Raw genomic sequence first — 24,602 nt, forward strand, 5'->3', positions numbered from 1 at the left:
GGAAGTGACTTGAGACAGTGAGATGGGACACAGTGGCAGCAGGATTGTAACTGATTTATTTATTGCAGCCTTGAGAGCAAGAAATATTACAGAGGACAAAATTCCTGTAATGTTTATATAGGGCTGTAAGAAATTGATTACAGCTCAGGTATGTTTTGTTGCATGCTGCTGGGAGGAATTGTAAAAGTCATGCAACAAAGTTGTGAACATGGTGTTATTGCTGGTCTGCTCAAAAGCCCCATTTGCACAACAAAAACCTTTCATTTGTTCCTTTTGCTAATTCCAGCTGTGTTGGCTTCCAACTTCTGTGAGTTGCTGCTTGCAGGATTCAGCTCTTTCAGGCTGCTGTCCTCTGGGGGTGAATTGTTTCTTCTATTCTCAGCCATTTAAAACAAACAAATAGAAAGCTCAGGATTTTGTGGAAGTGTTTCCCCACAGATGTGTTTTCTTTTAGTTATTGTTTGTAATTGGTATTATTTGTTGTCTTCTGTCATACCAAGAGTTTTGGAAAGGCCTTCCAAATGTTCTCCCAGTTTATCCCACTTAATCCCTTTCTGCCACTGAACCATGCAGGGCTGGATGCACCAGCACATGCTGCCAGCTCTGGGAGAGAGCAGCTTTCCTGCCTTTCCAGCCTTCTGCCCTGCTGGGACCAAGCCCTTCACTTGCACTGCTGTCCTGCAGGATGCTGGGGGTCCTCAGCAGGGCTTGAACCCCTGGCCACCCCTTCTTGCAGCTTCAGAGTGAGTATAAATAATAGATCTTGTGAAGACTCATTTGGGGTTTGGCATTTATGGTGCTTTACAGCCAGAAATTCATCTCTCCTCTCACTGTCCTTCCACTTGCCCAAGGCAGTGTGTAATAAATCTCAGTGTCTCTGAGCATCCATAAGCCTCTGCTGGTAAATGAAGTTACTTTCACCTGTTTATGTTCTGATATTCTTTCAGGGAATGTGCATTAAATTGTTTTTCAGGTGGATCTCCTCTAAATAAATGGCATCTTGTGTCCCTTCAGGAGTTGCACAGAGCAGTAGAATGAAAGCCATAAAAATAAAATATGTGCATTGCTGGTGTCCAGCAAGACTAAAGACTAAAAGTGACAATAAAAGAGACCCAGGAGTGATGTCTTGCTGCCTGCCACCTTGCAAGGTCCTGCTCTGTGGTCTCTGCAGGCTGATGGAAGCTGTGCTGAGCAGGGTGGGTTGCTCATGGTGATGCTGAGTGACTTGGGGCAGGGATTTCCTAGCAGTGACCCTGGATTTGAGTTCACCCCTGAACCCACACTGCACACAGTGCCTTGCCTCTGTTTTTATGATAACTTGGAGCTGACTGTGGATGCTGGTTTGGCCTTTGCTTGGCAGATGTTTGTGTGCAGAGCAGACAAGGTGGTTTGGGGTTATGATGCCCACCTGCTGTTGGCAGTGCTGCTTGAGATCAGGCAGGGTGTGTGGGGGCTGAGAGTGCTGACAGACTGTTTCAGCACAGGTAAAACAGGTTAGATCCAAGCTTGTTAGTCAACAGCTGAGGCCATGTGTTGCTGCAGCTGTACTCAGCACACCTCTGCCCATGTCCTCTTGTTACTTCAAGGAGAAAAGTCTGGTAAGCTGGACACAGGATTGCTGAGCTGCACAAAAGCCACTCTAAAATTGTTAACCTGCTAATTTTTAGCCATTGCATTACTCTGTCACTGGCATCAATGAAAGCAGCACTTGCCATTTATCTCCTGGCATATGCCCATGATTGAGCAGCAGAGAGGGATTTAGATTGCTCAGGGAATGTCAGATCATCAGTGAAGCTAGAAATGACAATCATCCCACCAGATTGCAGAGGATGGAAGCACAAATCCCACTCAGTCTGAACCAAGAAGGAAAGTCAGTGGAAGCACATCTGAAATAACTGCAACCACAAGGAAAGGATTAAATGATTCAACCCTCAGACAATAGGAGTCAGTTGTGTTTATTTTAATATTAAGAGAATGGGGCTGAATGAGAATGTGTGGCATTGTTTTAAGCATGTCTGGCACTTTGAGGTGTAGCTTTGTGTGAAAAGGGGGTTCAGTATGATGGTACTTTTGTTTGAAACTTCTCAAGCAGTAGAGGTGGTGCTTTTGGGAGGACTGAGATGTTCACAGAAGATTGTCTATGAAGCTGAATTTAATTTCTACACTTGAAAAAGTGCCTTGACATTTTTTATTATTGTTCTTATTGTTACTTATCACTAAACAGCAAAATAATATCTTTGGGCCTTCCCTAACTAGAGGGAAATGTAAGACATTCAGTACATCTGATATTTCCCATGTACAAGATCCAAGCATGGATTTGAGTGCCTGGCTTCTCTAGTAAGGATCTTGATTCATGTAATATAAACTTAGAACAACAAAATTAGATTCAGATGCTCCTTTTTTTTTTTTTTTTTTTTTTTTTTTTTTTTTTTTTGGTCCCTGTTGCAGTCCTAAGCCAAACGATTTACTGTTGAATTGCTTGTTTTATCTCATAAAACAAATAAGCCTTTGTTGCTCTTTTGGACTGATGTTTTCCTTAGCTTGCAGTTGTGGTTTGCTATACCCCTCCTTCCCTCTTGATCTTTTTAATTTTTCTCACATCATGCTGGATCTTGAGTTTGGCCTTCTCCTGGCTGATGGAATTGTCTTTGCCATGCCATAGGAGCCTGCTGCCTAGGCAGTGGAGATACACTGATAAACCCTTTGCTTTTGTGTTAGGCTTGGTGTTTTGTTTTGATACTGTATGTATCATTTCCCATTTGAAACCACTCTTATTGTATGCCTGGAAAAAACCCTCTTACTTGGCATTAGCAAAGGAAGCAGAGCTTAACAAGAAAGAAAAAAAACAAACCCCCACTTTAATTTAATAAGCAGCATTTCAGGGCTGCTTTTGTTCCGTGCTGCCTTTTGAACTCTGTGGAGCAGCATGCAGATCTGATCCCCAGCAGCGTCACTGCACAAGTAAACACTTTAAATGGCAGGAAGCACCTGCGCATCGCTATTGTCTCCCTTCTCCCATTAGCAGGAGTCTGGGGCTGACTCTGCTCCAGCCAAACCCTCCAGGCAGTGGGATCCAGAGGCAGAGAGCAGAGCTCCCTGCCCTGGGCTGGAGCAGCTTTGGGGCCAGCTGGCCATGGAGGGGAGCGTGGGGCTGCGCGCCCGGCTCGGGTACCGGGCGCTCGCCCAGCGCCCCAGCAGCCAGGGATGCAGGGAGCACAGCAGCCAGCAAGGTGGGTCTGGGCAGGGCATGCCCTGCCTGGGGCTGTTCTGGGGCTGGGGAGGCTGGGGAGCCCCGAGAGCCACAGTGCTCTGGGCATAGTTGATGCTCTGGGATCATCGCTGTGTCCCGCTCGTTGGGTTTGTGTAACCGAGCGCTTGACTTGAGCCTTTCCCATGGAGTTTGTGCTTACACCGTTCCTTACTGAGGAACTGGAGAAGTGTGCTATGGACATGTATACAACCTGTAGCAAGTTTACAAGGTTTAAATGTGAAAAGCTGGTTTGACTAGAGGAGCACTGAAGGCTAAAATCTCTTTAATTTGCCCAAGACGGATCGGGAACTGATTAATAATGACCCAAAAGTATCTGCAAACAGGGTGCTGGTATAAAACTTCTTTTGAGCTAGGAAACATTAAAAAGTTAATTGATTTGAAGCTAAGTTTAGGTAACTGCAGCTTAGAAAATACTAGGATTCCTCTTCTGTTTCCTTTGCTGTGATAACGTTGGTCTGTGCCTAGAGAGAAATAGTGGGGAAGCATAGAAATCACAGGATAAACTGTTTAGTGTGATATAGGAAATCTTGTTAGAGTAGCATCACTTTGGGATTTTTATGTTTTCAGTCTCTGAGACATTTTATGGTGGTGTAGTACTTGGGGAACTAGAACTACATCTTAATTTATTGAGTGTTCATTTATTGAAGTTTGAGATGCCTTTGAGATGTTAGTAATTATTTTATTAATCTTTGTAACACCAGTTTCCATTTAGGAGAAATTATCTTTGTGCCCTCTAGTGGAAAAACTATTTACTTGAAAGTTTCTAAATTGGGTGAAGTTTTTACAAAGAAAGGTGGAATGTGTGAAAAAGATGTAGAGGAGCAGAGCAAGGCTGGAGAGATGAAGGGTCACAAGAGGTGGATGTGCTCTGTGCTTCCTCTGCTTCAGTCCTCCCAAAACTATAACAGTGATGATGTGCACAGGCTTGGTCAAATAGAGAATATATTATCCAATATTCACATCAGCTGGACTTGGTGAAATTATTTTGGGTATAATTGTGAGGAAAACCCAGTTTCAGCAAGCTCTGAGCACTGCTCACTTGTTAGTGATTGTCATTGATGTTCCCCAGGGATGTGGTGGAGAGGGAAGAGCAGAGCAAAACCCACTCTGGACCTTTAAAGGGAGGAGAAGGAAAGACAGAAAGTGAAAGATCAAGGAATATTACACTGGTTCTTCAAAAAAGTTCCAGAGCACTTTGTTCACAGCAGAGAGGAGGATGGGATCCCAAAAAAAAAAAAAAAAAAAACTGACCTAAAAACAAATAGGCAAATCTGTTCAACTAACTTCCTTCTTCAGTGGGGTAACTCATTAATGTGTGAGAAGGGCTGGTGATGTGACTGAGGCTTGGGAGCAGGATTTGGATCATCTGGGTGATCAGCAGGGCACCAGTGATGAGGAACAGGGAGGGGGAGGGTGCAGAGGTGGCTCTGAGGGAGCAGGAGCTGGGTGATGGAGTGCAGAGCCAGGGTGGTACTGGATGGTAGAGCCCAAACAAACCAGCACTGTCCTGAGGTTTGAGGAAAAGACTCCAGTCTCTGTCTGAGTCATCCTTGCAGAAACTCTGAGTAAGGCAGGGCTGGAAATCCCTTCCTGCTGCACCAAGGGGCTGGGCAGTGCAGGGCAGGAGGAGAATGGGCACGAGAGGTGGGAGGCTCAGCAAATGAGGCTGGAGAGAGAATACTGGAGGAGCTGTATTTGGAAATATAAGCCTGAGTGGAGGCAGCACTCTTTCTGATGTGTAAAAGATTTCTGTAAAAAGGATGATCATTAACTTTTAGTTTCTACTGGAGAGACATACCTTGATTTGCCTGAAAAAATGAAAAAAAAAATATTCAAGGTGCAGACTAGGGAGGAGTCTCTCACTAGGAGGTAATGAAGCAAGAGCAAAAGAAATTGTGAATCGGCTTGAGTGGAGGCTTTGCAGAACATTTAAAGCAGTGCCTCTTGCTGATGGTGTGATTTCTACCCCTCTGTTGCCTTCTGTCCATCCACCCACTGCACAGGGTCTGTTTCACTCATGAACCCTCCAAGCTGGACTTCTTATTTCTGTTGCTAGAGCTGGTTTAGGGGCCAGGGGTCAAAACCAGTAGCGGTGTACTAGGCTACTGCATGGTTTTGGGATATAAATTCTGCTCTCAGGGCAGTCATGAAAACTTCAAGCAGGGATGTAGATCACAAGAAGCTGCTGCTGTCCCATTTATCTTCCCTTCTGTGTCTTTCTGGAGCTGCTCACTTGGGATGCTATGAGAGCAACACATGTGAATGTGGTGGAGTCCCCACACCCCCCTCCCATCACTACCATCCTCCCTTTCCTTGTCCTGGACTGTCACTCTTGTTTATTTTTGATTGAATTAGAATCGTAAAAGCTCTGGCAGTGTTTATGTGCAGTGTTGTGAGTCAGTGTTTGTGTTTGCTGCTGTTTGTGTTGCTGATCCTTTCCCTGTCTCACACTTGCAGCCACAGTTTCCTTCCCAGTATCCTGGAGCCTCTTCTATTCTAAGTCTACAATGCTCAGCACTCCTGTGAGTGCAGGAGAAAACAGGCTGTTAGGGAAGATCCAGGATTAGCCATTTTTTTCCCAATTTTTAAGCTTTTTTCTGGCATTTTGTAAGTGTCCTTGTTCAAATCAAAAGATTCCTTGGAGATTCCTTCCCTGAGATCTCTGCTTAATTAGTTTCTTATCATGTTCCTACCAGGCAGTGAGATCAATACTGTATTTTCTGCCTTGCAGATTTCAGGAGGAGGGGGAAAATCATGTTAAAAAGACCTTTTCTGAAGATGAGATGCTCATGTGCAATTCCATCACAGTGGAGGTGTTAATCCCTTCACATGTCACTGGGGTGGAGACTTTGGCATGAGTTTGGACCAACGGGGGCTGACCACACTGGCCTCTGAGAGGGGCTGTGGGTGCTCTGGGTGGATGGAGCAGAGACTCTCCATGCCCTCATGGCCTTGGGTGATCCCTTGTGCTGCTTCTTCTTGCTCCTGGTAAAGTGCCATCATTGCTAGCCAAAAAAATCCTGCAGCTCCATGCCTGTGAAATCTGAATGGTGATGGCTTGCAAGTCACTCTGTAGATTTATCAAGGAGAAACAGACAATTTCTTTGTGTCAGCTTAATGGAGCTGCAACTCAGAGCTCCACTAGGAGAATTAACGATGGCTCTCTCTCAGGTTGTCCAGAAGCTCAGCAAATGTTTGATTATGAATCTGCTGTAAAGTAGCTGCAAGCTTTCTGTGCCTCAATTAGCAGCCTTGATAGAGAGCAGGCATGTTTTCAGGTAAAAAATGTCCATTTTGACTCTTTAAGTGTTCTCAGGTGGCCCATGGAATGTAAATGTTTTACTCTATTTGTAATGCAAAACCTTTTAATTATCTCCAATTCATAAATCCCTAGTTTGGTACTTCACTGCTTGCAAGAAAATGCTCATCTTTTAGTGGGTAGTAATCAGTGTCAGAGGAAATGGGGAATAGATGGTGTGTTTTAAATGGTGTCAGTTCCAGCAATGGGAATGTATAATTTAAGTCACTTATATTTAATCATCCTTTAAACAGTGAATTCCAGCCTCTGCTGGAGCTGACAGCTTTTTAATGCCACTATGGCAACACTTGGAAGTTGCTTAAACTGCTCTAGGCTGTGATGTGGCTCTGTACCCTTGGCTGGTTCTCCCATCCTGGATGCAAGGCTTGGTTGGGCTCTGCTTCACCCCCTCCCAGCCCCAATTTTGGAAGTCTCAACTGTTGTACCTTTTAGTGGATCTGTAACATCTGCTGTAAGCACCACAGCAAATGTAACAGCTGCTGAGGGTGGGATTATGGATCTGGGGTCTGTGTGTAACAGCTAAACATATTCTAGCAATTCAGCAGGTTGAAAACTAAAGCAGATCAAGCTGTGCTGGTCATGCTCTGGATCTGTGTGGTGGGGATGTTTCCTGATGGGGTGAAGCTGTGCCTGGTTCAGCCTGGGCTCCAGTGCCTGGCAGTGTGAGGCAGTGACAGTGTGCATGGCTTCAACCTGCACATGTGTATGCATGTATAAATACATGTGCACATGTACAAGGAAGAGTGCAAGAACTTTTATAAAGCAGCTGAGGAGCCTTTTTTGGGATCATGTGGGGTTCTGGCCCCTGGCTGCAGATAAAATAATTTAATGCAGTTCTTGCTCCCAGCAGCTGGTTGATGACATTAATGGAATGAGTGAAATTTCACCCATAAAAAAACCACATCTGGGCTGCTGGGGAGTGAGCCCCAGAGCAGGAGTTCTGAGCCAAGGGCCAGCAAGTTCAGAGTCAGTCACCTTTATTTGCCATTGCTTGTTGAGATGGCATTAGAGCTGGCTGACCACCTACATGGGCAATAGGTGGCTTTTGTTGTGCCTAGGGGCCAAGTGGTACAGCCTTAAATTAGAAGCTGCCACTTCTACTTAGAGTAAAAGTTGCTTTTCTCTGTAGGTATGAAAATGGGAGTGTTTGCTCTGCAGAACACACTGGGTTTGCAGAGGAGCCCATTAGTGCTTGGGGAGTGAGAGGAGGGGGCAGAGGGAAGGAACATCTTAATGAGCCAGGGTGATGTGGGGACATGGAGAGCCTGGAGCACCTTCTGCTGTGGCTGCAGGAGCAGGCTCGGTGCTGCTGTCACCCAGGGGAGGAGGAGGGTCCCAAACCCTCTCCCAGAGTGTCCTGCAGCCTTGGAGGCTGTTCAAATGTGCATCAGGAGATGGTGGAGGGGCTTTGGTCCTTCCCTGCCTGCAGCCACCAATGAATCAGCCACAGAGGAGGGAAGAGCTGCTGCTGAGCTCGTTCCCTGCAGCTCAGGGGTCAGCCAGGGTTAGGAGGGTGGCAAGTTCAGCCTGAGCTGTGGAAAGGGTGATGGCCCAGGGAATGGGTGGGAGAGCAGCAGAAGGGTGCCAGCCATGGCCTGAGTCCAGCACAGCCCCTTGGGAGCAGTGCTGGCTTCACTCAGGCTGCACCTGCTTGTACCATGGGCAGAACTGGCCCCTCTGACTTCCAAAAATCCCCTTCCAAACACACAGGCTTAGCTCCAGCTGGCCTGGAGCTCCCCTGTGCTGGGCCTCCTTCCTGGCAGCGCTGCTATGCCACATCTCCCTTTTCCCACACCAAAGCCATCCTGGGTGGGGACAAGAGACCCTCTGTGACCCTCTCAGGTGCCATGGGCGTGACCTGTGTCCATCAGAGCTCATCTCAGGATTCTGCTAGAGGTGTAGTGGAAAAATCTGGTGGAGGGACATAGAGTTTTATTTTTTTATTAGTATTCCTTAATTTCAGTAGAGCTTCTCTTCCTGGAGTGGCTCAGAGTTGGCCACCAGGCTATGCTGTGCTGGCTTTCAGTGGCAATTTCATCCCAAAAATTGGGGGATCTGTAGGGTTTGGGGGAGAAGATCTTGCAGTGGAACATGGAGCCTTTTGCCTGTGCCTGTAGAGCTCTCCAGGCTGTATTTAATTTTTAATTTTATTGTTTGAAAGGCAGAGCACTCTGTAGTGACAGGAGGAACTAAAGGTATAATTGGGAGTTTGTTCTGTTCATGTCACCTTGCTTCATATCATTGAAGGAGTGGAGAAAGCACATAATTTCCTGGAGTTTATTCACTGCTCAGAATTACTCACAGCATAAATTTCTGAAGGAAAAAAAATCTGTGCAAGCAACTTCGGTGGAATTTGTGAGAAGCTCAAAAAAAAAACCCCATTAAGCTTACTTAGTGCCCACTCCTGAGCCTTAAAGCAAGAGTAACTGTTGAAGGATTCTTTGCTCTAGAATTTTTCCAGTTTTGTAAAGGTTCATTTTTCTTGTTTTCTGGGCAAAAAGATGATCTAAAAGCCTTTTCCTTAATAAAAGTGTGTTTCTTTATCTCATTACTCCAGGAGCTGAGTTTTTTTAAGAAAAGCATCAGATGGGTGTGAAAATCATCAGTGCTGGCAGCACTGAAGTTGTTAAGGACAAGTTCAGTGCTGTATTTGCTCAGAACTGGGTGTTTTGGGACCAGGGAGGTTGCAGCAGTCTGCTGTGCTCCTGCTACAAGTGCCTACGATTATATTTTGAAGTTTATTTTCTGCTGCACTTGATAAAGCTTTTTTCACTGCACTTGTTTGCCTTTAAAAGGCAAAATCCTGAACATCTTTATGAATTTATGATTTTGTGAGCTGGACATTGACCTTTCCCTGCTTCATGAGCTGCCAGGTCCTTTCCTGGCATCACCAGACCCCCATGCTCAGCATCTCTCTCCAGCTGTGCTCTGTGGTGGCAGTGACCCTGGGGAAGGTGTGTGGCTCCTGCTCAGGGCTAACCCACACCTGCACCACTCCATCCTCCAGCCACCCTCCTGCTGCCTTTTCAGGCAGTTTAACCTGTGCTAGATTTCAGAGTGAAGTGAACCAGCCTCACACCACAGCTCCTGTGAGCACCAGGAGAAACCTGAAGGAAGAAGAGGGCAGGGTCACACCTGTGCTAGCTGTGCTCTTGCTGACAGCCCCTGTCTGGGTCCCAGTACTGGTAATACTGGGCTGGAGTTCTGCACTTTGTGTGACTGAGCTGCTTCTATTCCCCCTGAGACACCTCAGTTAAAAGGGCGTATTTACAGGTTGGGAAGACCTGGGGAAATGGCATCATTTACATGCAGGTATGCTAAAGCTGGGCATTTCTGTGGCTGGACATGCACATCAGCATGGCTGGGGGATGTCAGGCACTGCACAGGCTCTCAGGGAGCCCTGGCCCCTGTCCCAGCTGGCTGGCCAGTTTGGCACCAGTGTCCTGCCCAGACAGACAGTCACAGGAAGGTGGTTTGGGATTGTCCCCTGGGCTGCAGCATGGGTGAGTTGTGGGGATGCTGCTGTGCATTGGGCACGGGGGTCCCTCCAGCTGGGACAGCAGCAGCTGTGCAGCCAGCTGTGGCTGTGTGAGCAGGGGTGATATGAGCAGGCTGTGTGGAAATTGGATCAGATTCTGATGCAGGAGTTGTGGCAGCCTTTGGCTCCAGGGAAGCAGTAGTCCCTGAATCAAATGTGCACTTCCACGTGGGGAAGCAGCCTGCCTTTTTCATCCTTCTGCCCCTTTCACATCTCAACTCCAGCAGCTTTGGTTCTGTTGCTGGCACTGTTTGGATACTAGAGGAGACTTTTTTTGGCAGTCAGTTGGGAGCTGTTCCTTATTTGCCCAAGTTCTGGGTTTACAGTGATGTAAGCAATGTGATACTATTTAGCAGCTCTAATAGAGGTCAAGGTCCTGTTGTCTTAGGTATTGTAAAAATGCCTTGTAAAAGGCTGAACATTATCCAAATGGGCTACAGGGAAGGCAAGCAGAGGGAGGAATAAACCAGGCCCTCACAGCTGCTCCTTATGGATGTGAAGCTGAGGCATGACCAAACATGCAGGTGTGTTTTGTCAGCACCTGAAATGGGACCCAGCTCTCATGAGTTTTTCCCCAAAGGACTTTTTGTTTATGTGGATTCACACAGTCATTTGCTAAAACAAGCTAAGGCAGTGTGCTTTGCTTGTTGCTTTATCTCCTTTTGAGTTGAAATGCTTTGAAACAGATCCTGGATAAAGCTCATCTGCTAGGACATCCCTAATCTAATTCAGGGAAGGTTTTTCCCCCTGACACCTGGCTGGGGAGGCAGCGGGAGCATGCTCAGTGTCCCAGGTATGAAGCAGAGGAGCTCCTGCTGCCACACCCTCTGCCAGCAGCTCATCATTCTGTGCTGGGGATCCCAAAACACAGGCAGGAGAGAAGGCAGCAGGTAAGGAGTGCTGAGCACTGGCTTAACTGAGCCCTGGGCAGGTCTTGCCTTATCCCTAAGGAAGAGGCTTGAGTGAGAGTGAGTGAGTCTGGAAAGAGCTTCCAAAGCTGCATCCCCCAGGTGGCTGCTGCAGCTGTTTGCTCCTTCTCCCCATCCTCTGGAGCCCTGTGGAGAGCTGGGGCCATTGGCTTTGTCTCTGGTGATATTCCTGCTCTGTCAGGGCAGAGCTTGGCCTGTGTCTGCACACTCTATGCCATTCCCAGCTTTGGCTCCAGCTTATATATTTGGAAATTAGGTTTACAAGTTACAGGTTTTAGCGAAAACACTCTCAGATTTTTTTTTCTTTCTTATTTATTTTTTTTTTCCTCCTTTGAAGAAAAAAAAAAAATACTCCTTAATTTCTTCTCTGAAAACAGTAAAATTCTTGCCCTGGCTTGTTGTTAGGTGGCTGCCAGAAAGGGCAGTGCTCTGATCCTGTCCTAGCACAGCCAAGAACTTGTGTGTGTTCTTTTCTGCATTGAAAACCTAAATATTTATGTTGCAGTTCTGGTTCCTTGCCATGATCTTTACTTATAGATCATTGTGGTTATAGTTCCTAAATGATTTGAGCTCTAATAAGTAGTTTATTCTGTTTCATATCAACAAGACAAAATAATAATTGATCTTTCAGGATATAAACTCCTTTTATTACTTGAGGTATTGTTTGCTTTTACGGTTCAAGTTGTTTACAAGGAGTTGTTTTTATGCAAGATATTGTTCGTTTGTGTATTCTGAAAGAATAACAATAAAACATTATTGTGCTCCTGATTTCCCTTTGAAAAGGCAAAGCAACCCTCCAAGCATGGTTGCTTTCCGTGCTGTAATGGTTCTGTGCTCTTTACCATTGTGTTCCTTAAATAAAAAGCACAAGATGATCCTGCTGTACAGAAACACAATTGTTTCTGTAAACAGTGTGTGCTCTGGTATCTGTGGCAAGTAACTAGTTTCTTGTTTATTATTTTATCTTCTTAATGAGAAATCAAGTCGCTGGTACTTCCTTGTTTTTTGGGACTAATTGTTCCAGGATTTTAAAAAGCACTTAGTATAATTGGGAGTCATTAACTCCTGATACAATGTGATGTAAATGGAGGAAGTCCATATCTGAAGGGCTCTCCTGGCACAGATCATCCCAGCAAGGATTGCTCTGGCTGTGCAATTCCAAGCTCAAAGCCTCCTGTTGCTTGCTGCAGGAGCAGAGGTAGGGACCAGCCTGTGCATGGATGAGACTCATGAAATTGTGAAAACTTGTGTGTCCCAGAGCTAAGTGGGCTCAAATACCTGACAGGGCTCTGCTGGAACTTGTTCCCTGTTACTGCCTTGCACCTGCATGTCCTGGGGATTGCCAGGGGGCTGTGCTGGGGAGATTTTGTTCTTTGCTGTGAAGGGCTGGTGATAAATGTCAGTCCCCAGCCCCAAACATCTTGTTGGGCAATGCACACGATTCCCAGGTGACTGATGGGGAAGGGCAAGGTCAGCATTTATAGCCCTTCCTGCAGGAGAGTGCTCCTAAAGGTGCAGAAAATGCTTTGGGTTGTGCCATCCTCCATCCTAATTAGGTGCTTTTTAAGGCAGAATATTTCTTTCTTTTTCTTTTTTCTTTCTCCTTTTCTGTTTTGAAGTAACACTGCTGGAACCCAGAGGCTTTACCTTCCCTGTGCAGAATCCTCTGACAGCCAAGCTTGAGGGATGTGTCCCCACTGTACAACAAACACTCTCAGAAAAGAGAGATTACAAACCTTACAAACCTCCCTGCTATGTTTTGCATGCCACAGCTTGAAACCTTCAAGCCTGGAAGGTGGGCTGCCCTGCTCCTCTTCCAGAGAAAAAGCTGCTGTCTCTTGTGCTTCCTATCTGCTGAGGCACTTCCCATCTCCAAAACTGTTTCTCTGTGAATGAGTTTGACAGTGAAACAAAGCCTGGCAATAAATGGCCTCCAAAACTGTGCATTTCAGTTTTCTTATCCTCCTGCCTTTTGTCTCTGGGCTGTTCTGACCTATTCATGTCAAGAGAGCAAACAATCTGTGAGACTCTGATAAATTTGTGCAGCCCCTGCATAGTCTAGGAGAAGGTTTAATTTGATCTGACATTTACTAATCTGCCAAGACTTTCAGTGATTTGTTTTCATACCGAGTTGAGTTTTATATCCCATAGAGAAATGGGTAAACATATTGCACTGGTAACAACAGCAAGTGTATGAAACCAAAAACTTGCACTCATGCACTTGAAAATTCTGGTTCTGCTTGCTTTTTATGGGGATTTATTCCTCTTCCTAACTGTCAGGTTGCTAATTTCACTTACCTGGTGAAGTAGTTGCAGAGTCTTAGCTGTGAATTATGTGAGGAGTTTTGTTTGGTTTAGTCTTGCATTGCATTCATATTTTCCCAATGCTGCTGCCTTAATGTGCTGGTTGTAAAAGTGATGCCAAATATCAGATCGTTTTTCTACTCACCACATGTGACTGGTCTGACAGCAGCTTGTGTATAGATATTCTTGAATTTATGTCCTTAAATGGCTCCCACACTACAGTGGGAAATTCCTTGATTATTTATGTGTTTCTCACACTTTGAGTGAATTAGTAAAGCAGTGAAATTCTCCAGTGCATTTTTTTTGGTGTGTGTTTTGTTGCTCTGTTTGTGTGGTGGAGTATTTTTTTCCCCCCCTTTCAACTTCTTTTAAATTTCTGTTACTACTTTATATATTTTAGGATACCCTGATTAGGTCTGGAATCTGCATTCAGTGAAGTCACACTAGAAAAAATTATTTCACAGTTGTAATTGTTGTGTCTGAAGCCCAGAGGATGGTGATGCTTTTTTTTGTAAATACTGTTCTCTTACAAAAATCCATAGTGATGGCATAAATATGGCACGGGAAGTTTGTGCATGAGAAAAATCAGTTGCCCTATAAAGGAAAAAATAGAACCCCAAACCAAGAACATGCACCTTGTTCTTGCACTGCTAATTTTGATTCAAGCCTGAGCAATGTATTGCCAGCATAAAGCATAATGATAGATCTGACTGTAAAGTTTGCTGTGCCTGGGACACTCACAGGTGCTCATTTGGATTATCCCATTGGGTTAATTTGTTTTCTTGTTCTCAGAAGTCTGTTCTGAAGTTGAGACATTGGATTAAGGTTTCCAGGACTGTGTTTGGAGTTTGTGGGGGATGCAGCCCCACTGGGGTTGATGATCCCCCTCACCAAGGTCTCTGCTGTCACTGCACTGGTGACTTTGCTGCTCCCTGCCAGTAAAACCCAAATCAGTACCCAGTGTGTGACCTTATGTTATGTGAGCTTTTCTTGCCCCATTTCCATATCCATTCCCTTCCTTGCAAGCCCCCCAGCTCCTTGCTGGATGCAGCACAGTGGGGGCTGTTCCCAGCTGGAATGGGGTGATGCTCCTGCAAGGACATGTTCACCCCACAGGGCAATAGAATCAGCCTTGTGCCACCCTTATGCTTTCCTAACTCCCCTAACATCCCCTTTCTGTGGGGAAAGGGCTCCAGCCAGCATAGCCAGCTCCAGGCTCTTGTGAAAAGTCATCAGTGTCCTTGTTTTATTTCCTCAGATTGTATTTCATTAACCTTTTACCTTACTTGCTCACTGCAGACTCATTTCTGGCAAGCACAGAGCTGGGGTTTCTGCCCTGCTGTGCACACAATCAGTACACTCCACCTTTCCAGGGTGCTTGGAAGTGCTGGCTGAGCTCCTCAGCATCCTCCTGCTCACCTCTTGCAGCATCCCTGCCCACAGCCAGGGAAGGATGCCTGCTTTAAAGCTCTGGGGGATGAATTCCAGCCTGGTAAACCCAGCAGCAATTGGGAAGGTGATCATTCTTTCTGGAATTAGCAAAATGTTAACTGGCTGCCAGTAAACCTGAGTCAGGCACAGCTGCCTGAGTGTTTGGTTTGGTATAAAATCTGTTGACAGCTTAAAGCTGGGTAGTGCTTTTTTATTAGGTTTTTTTTTTTTCTTTAATTTCCATATTCTCACCCTGAGTAAGTTGGCAGAAGGTCTGGGATGCTCACCAACATATTACTCAGGTTTTGGTATCAGCATATTAACTGCACACTTGGCACTTTCAAATTACAATGATTTTGTGTTAAGCAATTATTTTGATGATAATCAGAGGAATTCTAGGTTAAGAGATGAATTTGTCATGTCTGGATTCTTTCTCAGGGTTTAAAAATTGGTACCAAGTTTTGAGACAAAAGGTTTTTTAGAAAAGCAGCTTGATTTTTAGAGGGACTTTTAATAAGTAACAGAATACTCTTTTTTTTTTTTTTTTTTTTAACATGTAGGGAAAATCTGAGCCACTCTTGACAGTAAATCCTTGTTCTCCATTATAATTTTTGCTATGTACAAGCCATACTTAAAAAAAAAAAAAATACTACTTTTTATTTTATCTCTTCCCAAAGAGAGATAATTTTCCATTTTGTCAAATGCTGTGGAAATTGGGTAGGAAAGGTGGAACTCTCTGCTCTTACCTGTGGTTCTGAAGTTGGTCTGTCCATTTTGGGGAACACAGCCTACCTTTGCCCAAATGTTATGTAACTTCAAGTGTGGATGATGCTGGAAGCCAGGGTGCTCCACAGTCAGGTGGAGCAGGCTTTGCAAGACTGTCTCACAAAACCAGTGCTAGTAAATACCTTTAAATTCATTACTTGTCAGTATTTTGGACTGCAAATGGGAAAAGATGGTGAAGTAAAGGGGAGTCCTCCCTTAATTTCAGCTTCTGCTGCTCTTCAGTCTTGTCATCCCTGGAACACACTCCTCCCCTTAACTCCTCTTATTTTGTGGGGCTGTGGCACATCCACAGAGTGCAGAGACATCAGCAGAGAACTGGTTAACATAGTAAAGATTCTTTACCCTCCCTTTCTTTTTATCTCCATCTTTTTTTTTTTTTTTTTTTTTTTTTTTTTTTAATGACCTGGCCAGTGCACTAAAGAGTTTGATTCTGAAAGCCTTAAAAATGCTGGTTCAGACCCAGTTGCTTTTATATGCCAAGGTTAAGTATGATGTAGGTTTTAAATGTGTCAGAAGAAGCTTATACATGCATAGCTTGCTTTATGTCTTCAAATATTTGACATGTGCAAAAAAAAAGTTGTAACTCTTTGCTCATTTAGATGCTTTTAAAAGAAGCTAAAAAGAAAAGATTCTTCATGCTAAATGTTACCTCATTAATTCAACTTGATATTCATCATTAGTACAGTTAGCAGAGTTCATGCCCACTTCACCCAGGCAGGATGGACCTGGGCAATTAATGGCAAAGTGGAGCTGTTTAAATGGTCTTTGGACAAGGAGGTCTTCTGCAAAGGAGGAGGATTTTCATATGAAATATGATCTTGTTATCCTGACCAGGAGGCTGCTTGTTTAAAAGGCCAAGAGCATCACAGGGGTCTTAGCTCTCATGCCCAGAGTTCATTGTCCAGGGATTTAGCATCTTTGTTAACTGTTTGCTGAACAAAGGTGATTTTAATGCTGTATATTAAGACAGACTTTCACTGCCAACTGGTGCAGCTGGGTGAGTGATCTGGGACATGTCCCTATCTGTTATTATGGAAAATCTCTTTAAGTATCTCTTTTCTATACAGTAGTACCTTCTTTAGTGTTTTGTTCAAGCAATTGGGAGATCATGTTCTTATTAGTCCACTCTCAAATAGCTGCAGATTAAAAAAGGCTTTTTTTATTAAAGCTCTGTTGTGATTTTGCAAGTAATACAGTGTCAGGAAATTGAATATGCTTTTTTTTTTAACCAGAGTGGATAATTAACCACTGAAGCAATTTATCAAATGGTACCCAGTGGGTTCCCTGCCATGGAAGGCCTTAAGTCAAGGATTGATGTATAGGGAAATGCTCTAGTTAAAGCAGAAGCCAGGCAGGAATTGATTTATATGATGTGACCTGTGCTACATGGGGAGATGGGAATAGATCATCTCAGGATCCCTCGAGGCTATAAATAAATCCATAGGAACCTGTTACCTATAAATACTGATAGGTGATTAAATCTGGATGTGTAAAATGTCTGGAATTTCTCTGAGTGAAGGCAGAGCCATACTGAGGCATTGTCCAGGTCCCAGCACAGTGTCTCCTTGTGAATTAGTGGAGGGGTTTAATGAGCACCCCTGGGCTGCTGCCTCTGTGTGTGCTCACCAAAGTGAGCCTGGCTTAGCTGGGCAGGAGAGAGATCAGGTGCTCAGAGACCAGGATATCACTGCAGAAAGGATCTCACAGTGAGAACTATCCTCCCCCACTCTTGGCAAAAAACCCCTCCAAACTGAAATAATGGAGACCTGTTTGTTAGCTTTTTCTCCTAAGGGTAAGTGTCAGTGTTGAGGAATTTTATATATATATATGTTATATGTATGTAATTATTTTTTAATGGATTGAATTTTTTTGTTTTGTTTTGTTGAGTGCATTCACTTGCTCACTTTCCTTAATAGGGAAAAAAACCTTGGAGGCTTTCAGGTTTTAATAACCCCTGGCTTTGAATTCCATCCAGTTCTGGTTGTAAAATGAATCCCCCATTTTACAGCTGAGTAACTTTGGGAAGTGTTGGAAACCTTTTGCCCTTCAACTCAGGATACTCCACATGTTTTGTAGGATGACTGGGAGTGTGCTTGAGAAAATGTTTTTCTATTTGTGCTTCTCTGCTAGTCATTGGACTCATACTAATGGTTATCTTTACTTTGTATCAGCATTTATATAATCACAGATTTATTTGGGCTGCAGCCTGTTTTGAAAGCAAGGCTGGCTGAGTGATGGTGTGGCTGTGGCTGGTGCCTGCCCATGAATACTAAAGGCTCATGGAGTGGTGCTCTGTGCATTGTGCATTAATGGAAGGGCTGCCTTTGATCCAATCACTTTGGTATTAAATGTTGAGAGGGCACTGATAGTTGAATGAGGGAGTGAGAACTTAGTGGTGGATTTTAGAATCAAGGTGCTTAGATGGAAAAACAGATTTAAAAAAAAAAAAACCAAAACAAACCCAGAGTTGGTTGTTTACATGGGGGTTTATTGTGAGTGGTTTGTGGAGCCTGGAGCTGCCCTTAACTGCATGTTTAGGGCAGTGATGAATGTTGTAATACTGAACAAGTTTAGGCCACAGTGACATGTCTAAACAAATCTAGGCCTTAGTCTGTATTATATGCACCAGCCAAACTATATTTAGCTGTTTTTATCCATATTTTGATGCCTAGCTGTTTTTTCTGCATATTTTGCTGTTTCTTCACCTGCTTAGCTGTTTTTCTGTGTATTTCTCAGTTTAGAACAATGTTTATAACAAGTGTACAAAATAAGCCATTTTTAAGTGTTTTTCTACAACTTGTTAAAACCCTTCAAGGCCACTAAAATATAAATTATACTAAATAAAAAAGCTAAAAAACAAAATACTGATATTAAAAAAACCCAAAATAAAAATAAACAGTAAAGTCCTAGAAACCACCAATCATTGTACCTGAAAAACTCGTGCAAAGCACGTAAACAGCATAAAAGCACCAATCAAAAAATGCATAATTGTGTGAACAGTAGTCTTAAAATATATAATTAAAACTAAAAGTAAATAATAATCAATTTCTACATAATCATATTAATTTACTGTCCAAAAAATCCTGTTTCTCCCACAGATGGAAATCTTCCCTTCCATTTTTTTGGGGGATTTTTATGCTTGTGTTCCTGAGCCAGACCCTTCTAGGGTTTGAGCTGCCTCCCTGTGCCCATCAGTGATGCTGCCTGGCAGGGATGCAGGAGCAGGATGCTGCAGAGAGCCTGCTGCAGTCTCTCCATCAGCTCCCACAAACAGATCTGCACCCTGTCTTTGAGACAGCAATTTTCTTGACCAATGGATTCAAAGGTCTATCTGTCTCTGCTTTATTATTGCTATTTATTGCCTCAGTGTTTGTTTGGCAGAAGGTTTTTGTGTTTAATACCAGCCCTGCTGCCCACTGCCAGGAAATTTAGAACCTGTGAGTGATTTCAAAGGCCATCTGACTCCAGAGCTTCCAGCAGGATTTATGTTTCTGCTGGTGCAGAGTTACAGTGTCATAAGCTTTTTATTTGTTCTTATTATATCATGGGCATCTGCAGACTGTTGAGTCCAGTTTTCTTCAGCTGTTTATGTGCAGATATGTCTCTGATCTTGTGAAAGGAGGTCATTCATTATTTCCACTCACGGCTGCTCCAAGGAAAAGCTCCCCCCACCATAAGTCATTAAAGGAAAATGGAATTAGTTGTGCCAAAACTGATGGTTTCAAAATACATATGACTCCACCTTTTGTATGAAGGCTGAAAAAAGCTCTTGCTTATTTGGAGTATAGTCCTGATTCAGTGTCTGATCAGGTTTTATTCTGGTAAATCTGGCTTGCTGTCTGCAGTTCAGCTGGCAATGGAACTTGGGGTGTGCTGCCAGGGCTGCAGTGGGATCCCTGAAAGGCTTAATTTCATTTCAAATTGTTGTAAACAATCATTTATTAAACTCTTACTCTGTTTCCTGCAGGGCCAAAACAGTAGCAAGTTCCTTTCCAAGATTACTTCTAAAATTCTGACTTTTGGTGGAATCCAAAGGTTGCAGTGTGCAAGACTTGGGGTCTGGTCCTTTTGCTTGCAAATGACTTAAGAATTCTGAGTCAGAGCTTACTGTTTAAACCTATTTCTGTCTGTTTTCAAAGTAAATATGTTTATTAATGATGTGTGATTTGAACAGCTGCCAAATGTAATAGAATAACTAGGTTTAGGTTTTTTAAGTGCTTTTCTAGAGATCTTAATTTTTTTACTTTCTGATATTTCTTTTCTTTTTTGTTTCCTAAAAAAGAATGTTTTGCTGATAGGATATGTAATCCATCAGGGGAAAAAGAGATTTTTCTAGGTACTGGTGTCTGTGTGGGGGTACATGGTTGGGTGCTGGGTCGCTGTGGGATGAATCAATACAGTCATGACATGAGCAATCCTGACCCTTTATTTGTGCTTAAAGCTTTAGTACCTTCTGTCTAAAGATATGATGCATCCAAATAAAGCACATTTCTATGCCACTAATAAAAGGTCTGTAACAGAGTTCAGATCAGAGTGATAAAAATCCACTTTTATTCCTCCCCAAGTTTTAGCCATGCCTTTGAAATGTCATCTGGAGGTGTTGTCATTATCTGCATCTGCTTGTTGTGCCTTGGACAGCAAGTGAGATTTGTGTGGGAAAGCAATATCCTATGCAGGGTAATAAGGCTGAATGACTCTTAGCTTTTGCTAATGCTTCTGCAGAATAGATGGATACAGCTCCTGAGTCCTGGGCTGGCAGCACTGTGGAGTGTAATCTGTCTTCCCATTTCATCTACGACGCATTTGCTTATCCAAATATTGCTTTGTTATTTTTATAGCTGTCACTTGCAATTCAGCTCAGAACAGCAAATGTCAGAAATGAGTTGCGAAGAGCACCAGCATTTTTTGTGGTGTTTGTTTGATGGCTCCTCCATGTAACTATTTGAAAGGGGAAATGTGGAACAGTGGAGTGATTTTTATCAGGGTAGTCAAGGATTTCTGTTTCTTTTTTTATCTAGGCATCCTTAGCAGGTAGCAAAGATGACAAGTCTTGTCCTGCAGAGCTCCTTTTTGTCTCTCAATGTGTATTTTAACCCTGGTATTGATTCTTCTTTGTACAAGGGTTTCCAGCATGCAGGGATGGAGGGGTGGAGCCCAGCTCCAGCTGGTCTGGAGGCACAGCCTGCTCTGATATCTGAGGCACCAGTCCAAGCAGTTCTCCACTGTGGCCTTAAGGCAGCATTCATAGAAATCTCTCTTCTGGATCATTCACCAAATGCTTCAGATGGGACATTTTGAAAAATTATTTATATTATCTTTGTAAGGAAAGGCGGTTGTTCTGAATATTTTTCATGTAGTCATCTTGCTCCTGGAGAAAGTTCTCTTGAAAATGAGCCCTGCTGTGCTTCACTGCTGGAATGATGTCATCTGGAACCTTATCTGTGAATTTTGGACATGTTCTTGTTGTTGGAAAGAGTACTGGTGTTGATGCAGATATACTGCTGGGTTTTCTAGCAGGCAGATGGAAAAGGAGCACTGTGGTATCAATTGATATCCATGTTCTGCAGTGAGTGGTTGTGTAGCAATGATCTGTAGCATGTAACTGCACATGGATGCAGATGTGTAATGCTAGTTCTTGAACACACTCAGGTGGTTCTTTTGCAATCAGCATTATTTCCGTTTTCTGGCAGGTGCTGGAATAGATAGGGAATCTTGCATATTTTTCTTGGAGTCAGTGGACTGTTGGCATGGAATTTAGAAGTGTTTGAGGCTGGGGAGAAGTTCTATAAAATGTTCAGGAATCCTTCAGTTGTGGTGAGGAGCTGTTGGGAAAACAGGGTGGTGTGGTGGGAGGGAATCTCCAGGCACTGGTCTCCAAGGTGGTCTCAGCAGGTTGTGCCTGTGAAAGGATTATAATGGCAGCAGCTGATTTCTTTGAGCTTTGCTTGGGAAATGACTATTTCTATAAAACCTAGGCCTACAAAATGCAAGTTTTGTTCTCATTGTTGCCATTGCTATGAAAGTTGTTGCTCCATTTCTGGGCTCATCCAAAAGCAAAAGTTTCCAGCTTGGTTGTGTGATTTGTACAGCCAGAGCTGCCATCCCAGGTCAGGAGCTGGGTGGTTGTGAGATGTCTTTGTCTCTGGGATGTAGGGAAGGACTCTGGGGAGACTGTGACTAATTTCAGCCCTTTTGTTATTTTCTTTTCTTTCCCTTCCATTTTTCCCCACAGTGCAATCTAGATATTAGTATTTGTGGAAGTTTAATAAAAATCCAAATATGGACTATTTCACTTTGCTTCCCCTGTAATTGCCAGCCTCCCTCCATTATCCTTTCATCTTCTTTTCAGCCTGGCTAATAGTTGCTTAGTGATTACATTAATGGTGTGAGAGCCTTTTAGTTTGGATGCCCTGCTTTTCCTCCCCTCTTGCTTATATAGATGTTTACATTTTTAGCCAGAGCTATGATATGCCTCCTATATAATTGCATGGAAAGCAACAGTTCACATTCCTAGATGGGCATCCTGAATTTATTTTGATATCATTCTAATGCCTTTCCCACACTCAGTTCACCCTGTAGGGTCTCTTGATTAGTTCAACTAACTGATCCCCTTTCCATTTATTTATTTCTTTGCAGTGAACTCCATATTTTAGCCTGTCTAGTATGGACTGTGGGGCTTTTGGAAATTCAGAGTAAGCAGGTTGAGGTGGAGGAAACTGTGGTCAAGGAAATATTTCACCAGGTTATCCTTCATGTAGCTACAGTCTGTGGAGTTGTTGGGATGCTCTCCCTGCCCAGGTGCAGCTGGTGCTTGGAGAGCTGAGCCAGTGAAGCTGGCTCAGTGCTGGAGCAGAGCAAGTGCTGGCTGAAGCTCTTTGGTATTGGCTGACTGACCACACTTGGATAGTGTGGAAATGTAATTTAAAAATTATCCACTTCATCAGTGTTATTGGTGAAGATTCCAGGATGGAGCTCACGCAGGGAGAGGGGCTGATCTTCCATCTCAGCTGTGTGCCTGCTGAGGAAAGGGTGGCCCTGAACATCCTGGCTGTGCCAGCACAGCTCTGAGAGCTTGGGCTCATCCCTGAGCCTCTCCTCTTGTGAGGTGGGCAAAGGGGATGCTGTGAACACAAGGCACAAAGCAGCCACCTCTGGGATGAGAGCTGCAGCCTTGTTTTTTCAAGGAAAACGTGCTGTGCAGTACAAGGCAGCGAGAGGCTGGAGCACTGCAAGCCCTGTAAGTGTTCACTCCCCCCAGCTCTTAAGGCTTTTATCTGTCTGTGTATCTCCTGTTCTGGCACCAAGAAATTTGGAAACTTCAGGAAGAATGTCCAGTCTTAGTCTTTGATGTAGCAGCATCGCTGACTCATCATCACTTAAGCCTTTGTTAGTGAGGGAGGAATTTTTGCTTTTTGTTATAGAGCCAGGAGCTGTCTGTTTTCATCACTGAGCTTGCAATCCTAGCAGTTGGAATGAAGCAAAATTCAAAGCTTTGGAGAAGTGGCTGGGGGTGTGTGGAATGAGTAATGATCCAATATGAGGCCTCAGCAGGGTGAAAAATGTAAAACTAGCATCTCTTCTGCTGTTGGTGTTTTTTTAAGATAAATTCACTCGCAATGAGAAGTATTTTAAACGTTGCTGCTGTTGCTGATAGAAACAGGCCATTAAATTGCTACAGTCAACATTCCTTTGGGTCCTGGTCATAAGCCAAGCTGCCAACTATTTGTAAATTTACTGACAGTTAGTAAGCAGAATACAATATTTAAACTGTCAGAAAACTAATATCACTCGTTTCAGGGAAACATAGCTCTGTTTCTCTTGGGCTCTGGCTTTTCATAGTGCTTGGTTAGTGCTGTTATTTTCTGCTTCTCTGAACTCCAAGCTTGACCCAGGGAAAAGCAGTGAGGAGATGAAGAGGAGGCTGCCTGCCTCCCCCTTCCCTTGCACCCTGTTCTTATCATCCCTAACAATATCCCAGTCTTTTTGGCAGAGATGTTTCAGATTGCAGCCAAATTCCTGGGCTCCCAGGGCCAGAGTTCTCAGTCTTGCCATGGCTTGCAATAGATGCTGTTCCATCTGAGTGAGCTGTAAATATGAAGACAGACATTCACAAGTGCTGGCTATAAATGCATGGTGGCTTCCTGGGGTGCACGCTCAGATATAGTGGAAAGCAGCTTGAGAGAGCCTAGAAAATACTTTGAACTTATTTATCATACTACTAAAATGTTGTGGGAAAAATGGCAGAATCATTTGTTTGCTGCTTGCTGTTGAAATGCAGGCCTGGTATGAATTACCCATGCAAAGAGAGCTCTCTGTGAGCCAATTGCTCAGAGAAATCTGCTTTTCTTTACAGCAGCATTATGGGTTTACCCTGTTGTGGACTTTCATCTGAAATAGGTTTTTGTGTGGGCATTCATAAAATATGGATCCAGGTGGGTTTTCCCTGAGCTGTAACTCTCCTGTCCCATCAGAAGGATGAGGAGCTGAGCTGTTTGCAGGGGTGGATGTCTCACAGCATGGCAATCCTCCCCTTCCCCTGCCTTGCTGAGGGGAGAGAGTATTATTTGCTTCTGAGAAGTGATAATTTCACTGGGCACTGTAGGCTGTGGCCTTGATAAAGCCAGGATGAGCTTGAATGCACTGCTGTGGTGACTAGATTATATGCAGCAGCAAAATAAGACATTTACTTATTTTTTGTTGCTGTTTAGTTTAGAAAAGTCTTTTTTTCAGACCTCAGGAAAGCCCCTGTTCCATGTCAGGATTATGCCAAGCCTGAAATGTTTGGACCAAGAGGGGAAAGGGCACAAGAGCTGAGGGTTCACCAGCCCTGCCAGACCCCTGGGCTCCAGTTCTTGATTTCAGCTGGGTGCTGCAGAGCTGGATCCTTCCCCTTGCATGCCAGAGGAGCAAGCATGCCTCTCTCTATCCTGCTGGTTCTGTCAGAATTTTTTTCCCTGAAAATAAGGAGTTTTCCTCCCCAAAAGCAGCATTCTCCCCTGAGCAGTGCTGGTTTGAGTGAATCAC

At 43.9% G+C, this 24,602-nt stretch overlaps 1 protein-coding gene across 25 annotated transcripts in view; it reads left to right on the forward strand.

Annotated features, from left to right (window-relative positions):
- The window catches only part of MAGI1 (membrane associated guanylate kinase, WW and PDZ domain containing 1), a 326,216-nt gene that overhangs the window by 41,955 nt on the left and 259,659 nt on the right, over positions 1-24,602 (forward strand). For 5 of the 25 annotated variants that reach the window (XM_056501120.1, XM_056501133.1, XM_056501124.1 and 2 more), the window contains exon 1: positions 3,043-3,230. The exons of 18 other annotated variants lie outside the window; for them this stretch is intronic. In XM_056501120.1, the coding sequence (XP_056357095.1) occupies positions 3,134-3,230 (97 nt within the window). In that variant the 5' untranslated portion in view covers positions 3,043-3,133. Of the gene's footprint in view, positions 1-2,936; positions 3,231-24,602 lie in introns of those variants that run through there. 2 more of the 25 variants (XM_056501134.1, XM_056501132.1) reach the window with 2 other exon arrangements.

The sequence above is a fragment of the Oenanthe melanoleuca genome, chromosome 12 (assembly GCF_029582105.1).
Source record: "Oenanthe melanoleuca isolate GR-GAL-2019-014 chromosome 12, OMel1.0, whole genome shotgun sequence".
NCBI lineage: Eukaryota > Metazoa > Chordata > Aves > Passeriformes > Muscicapidae > Oenanthe > Oenanthe melanoleuca.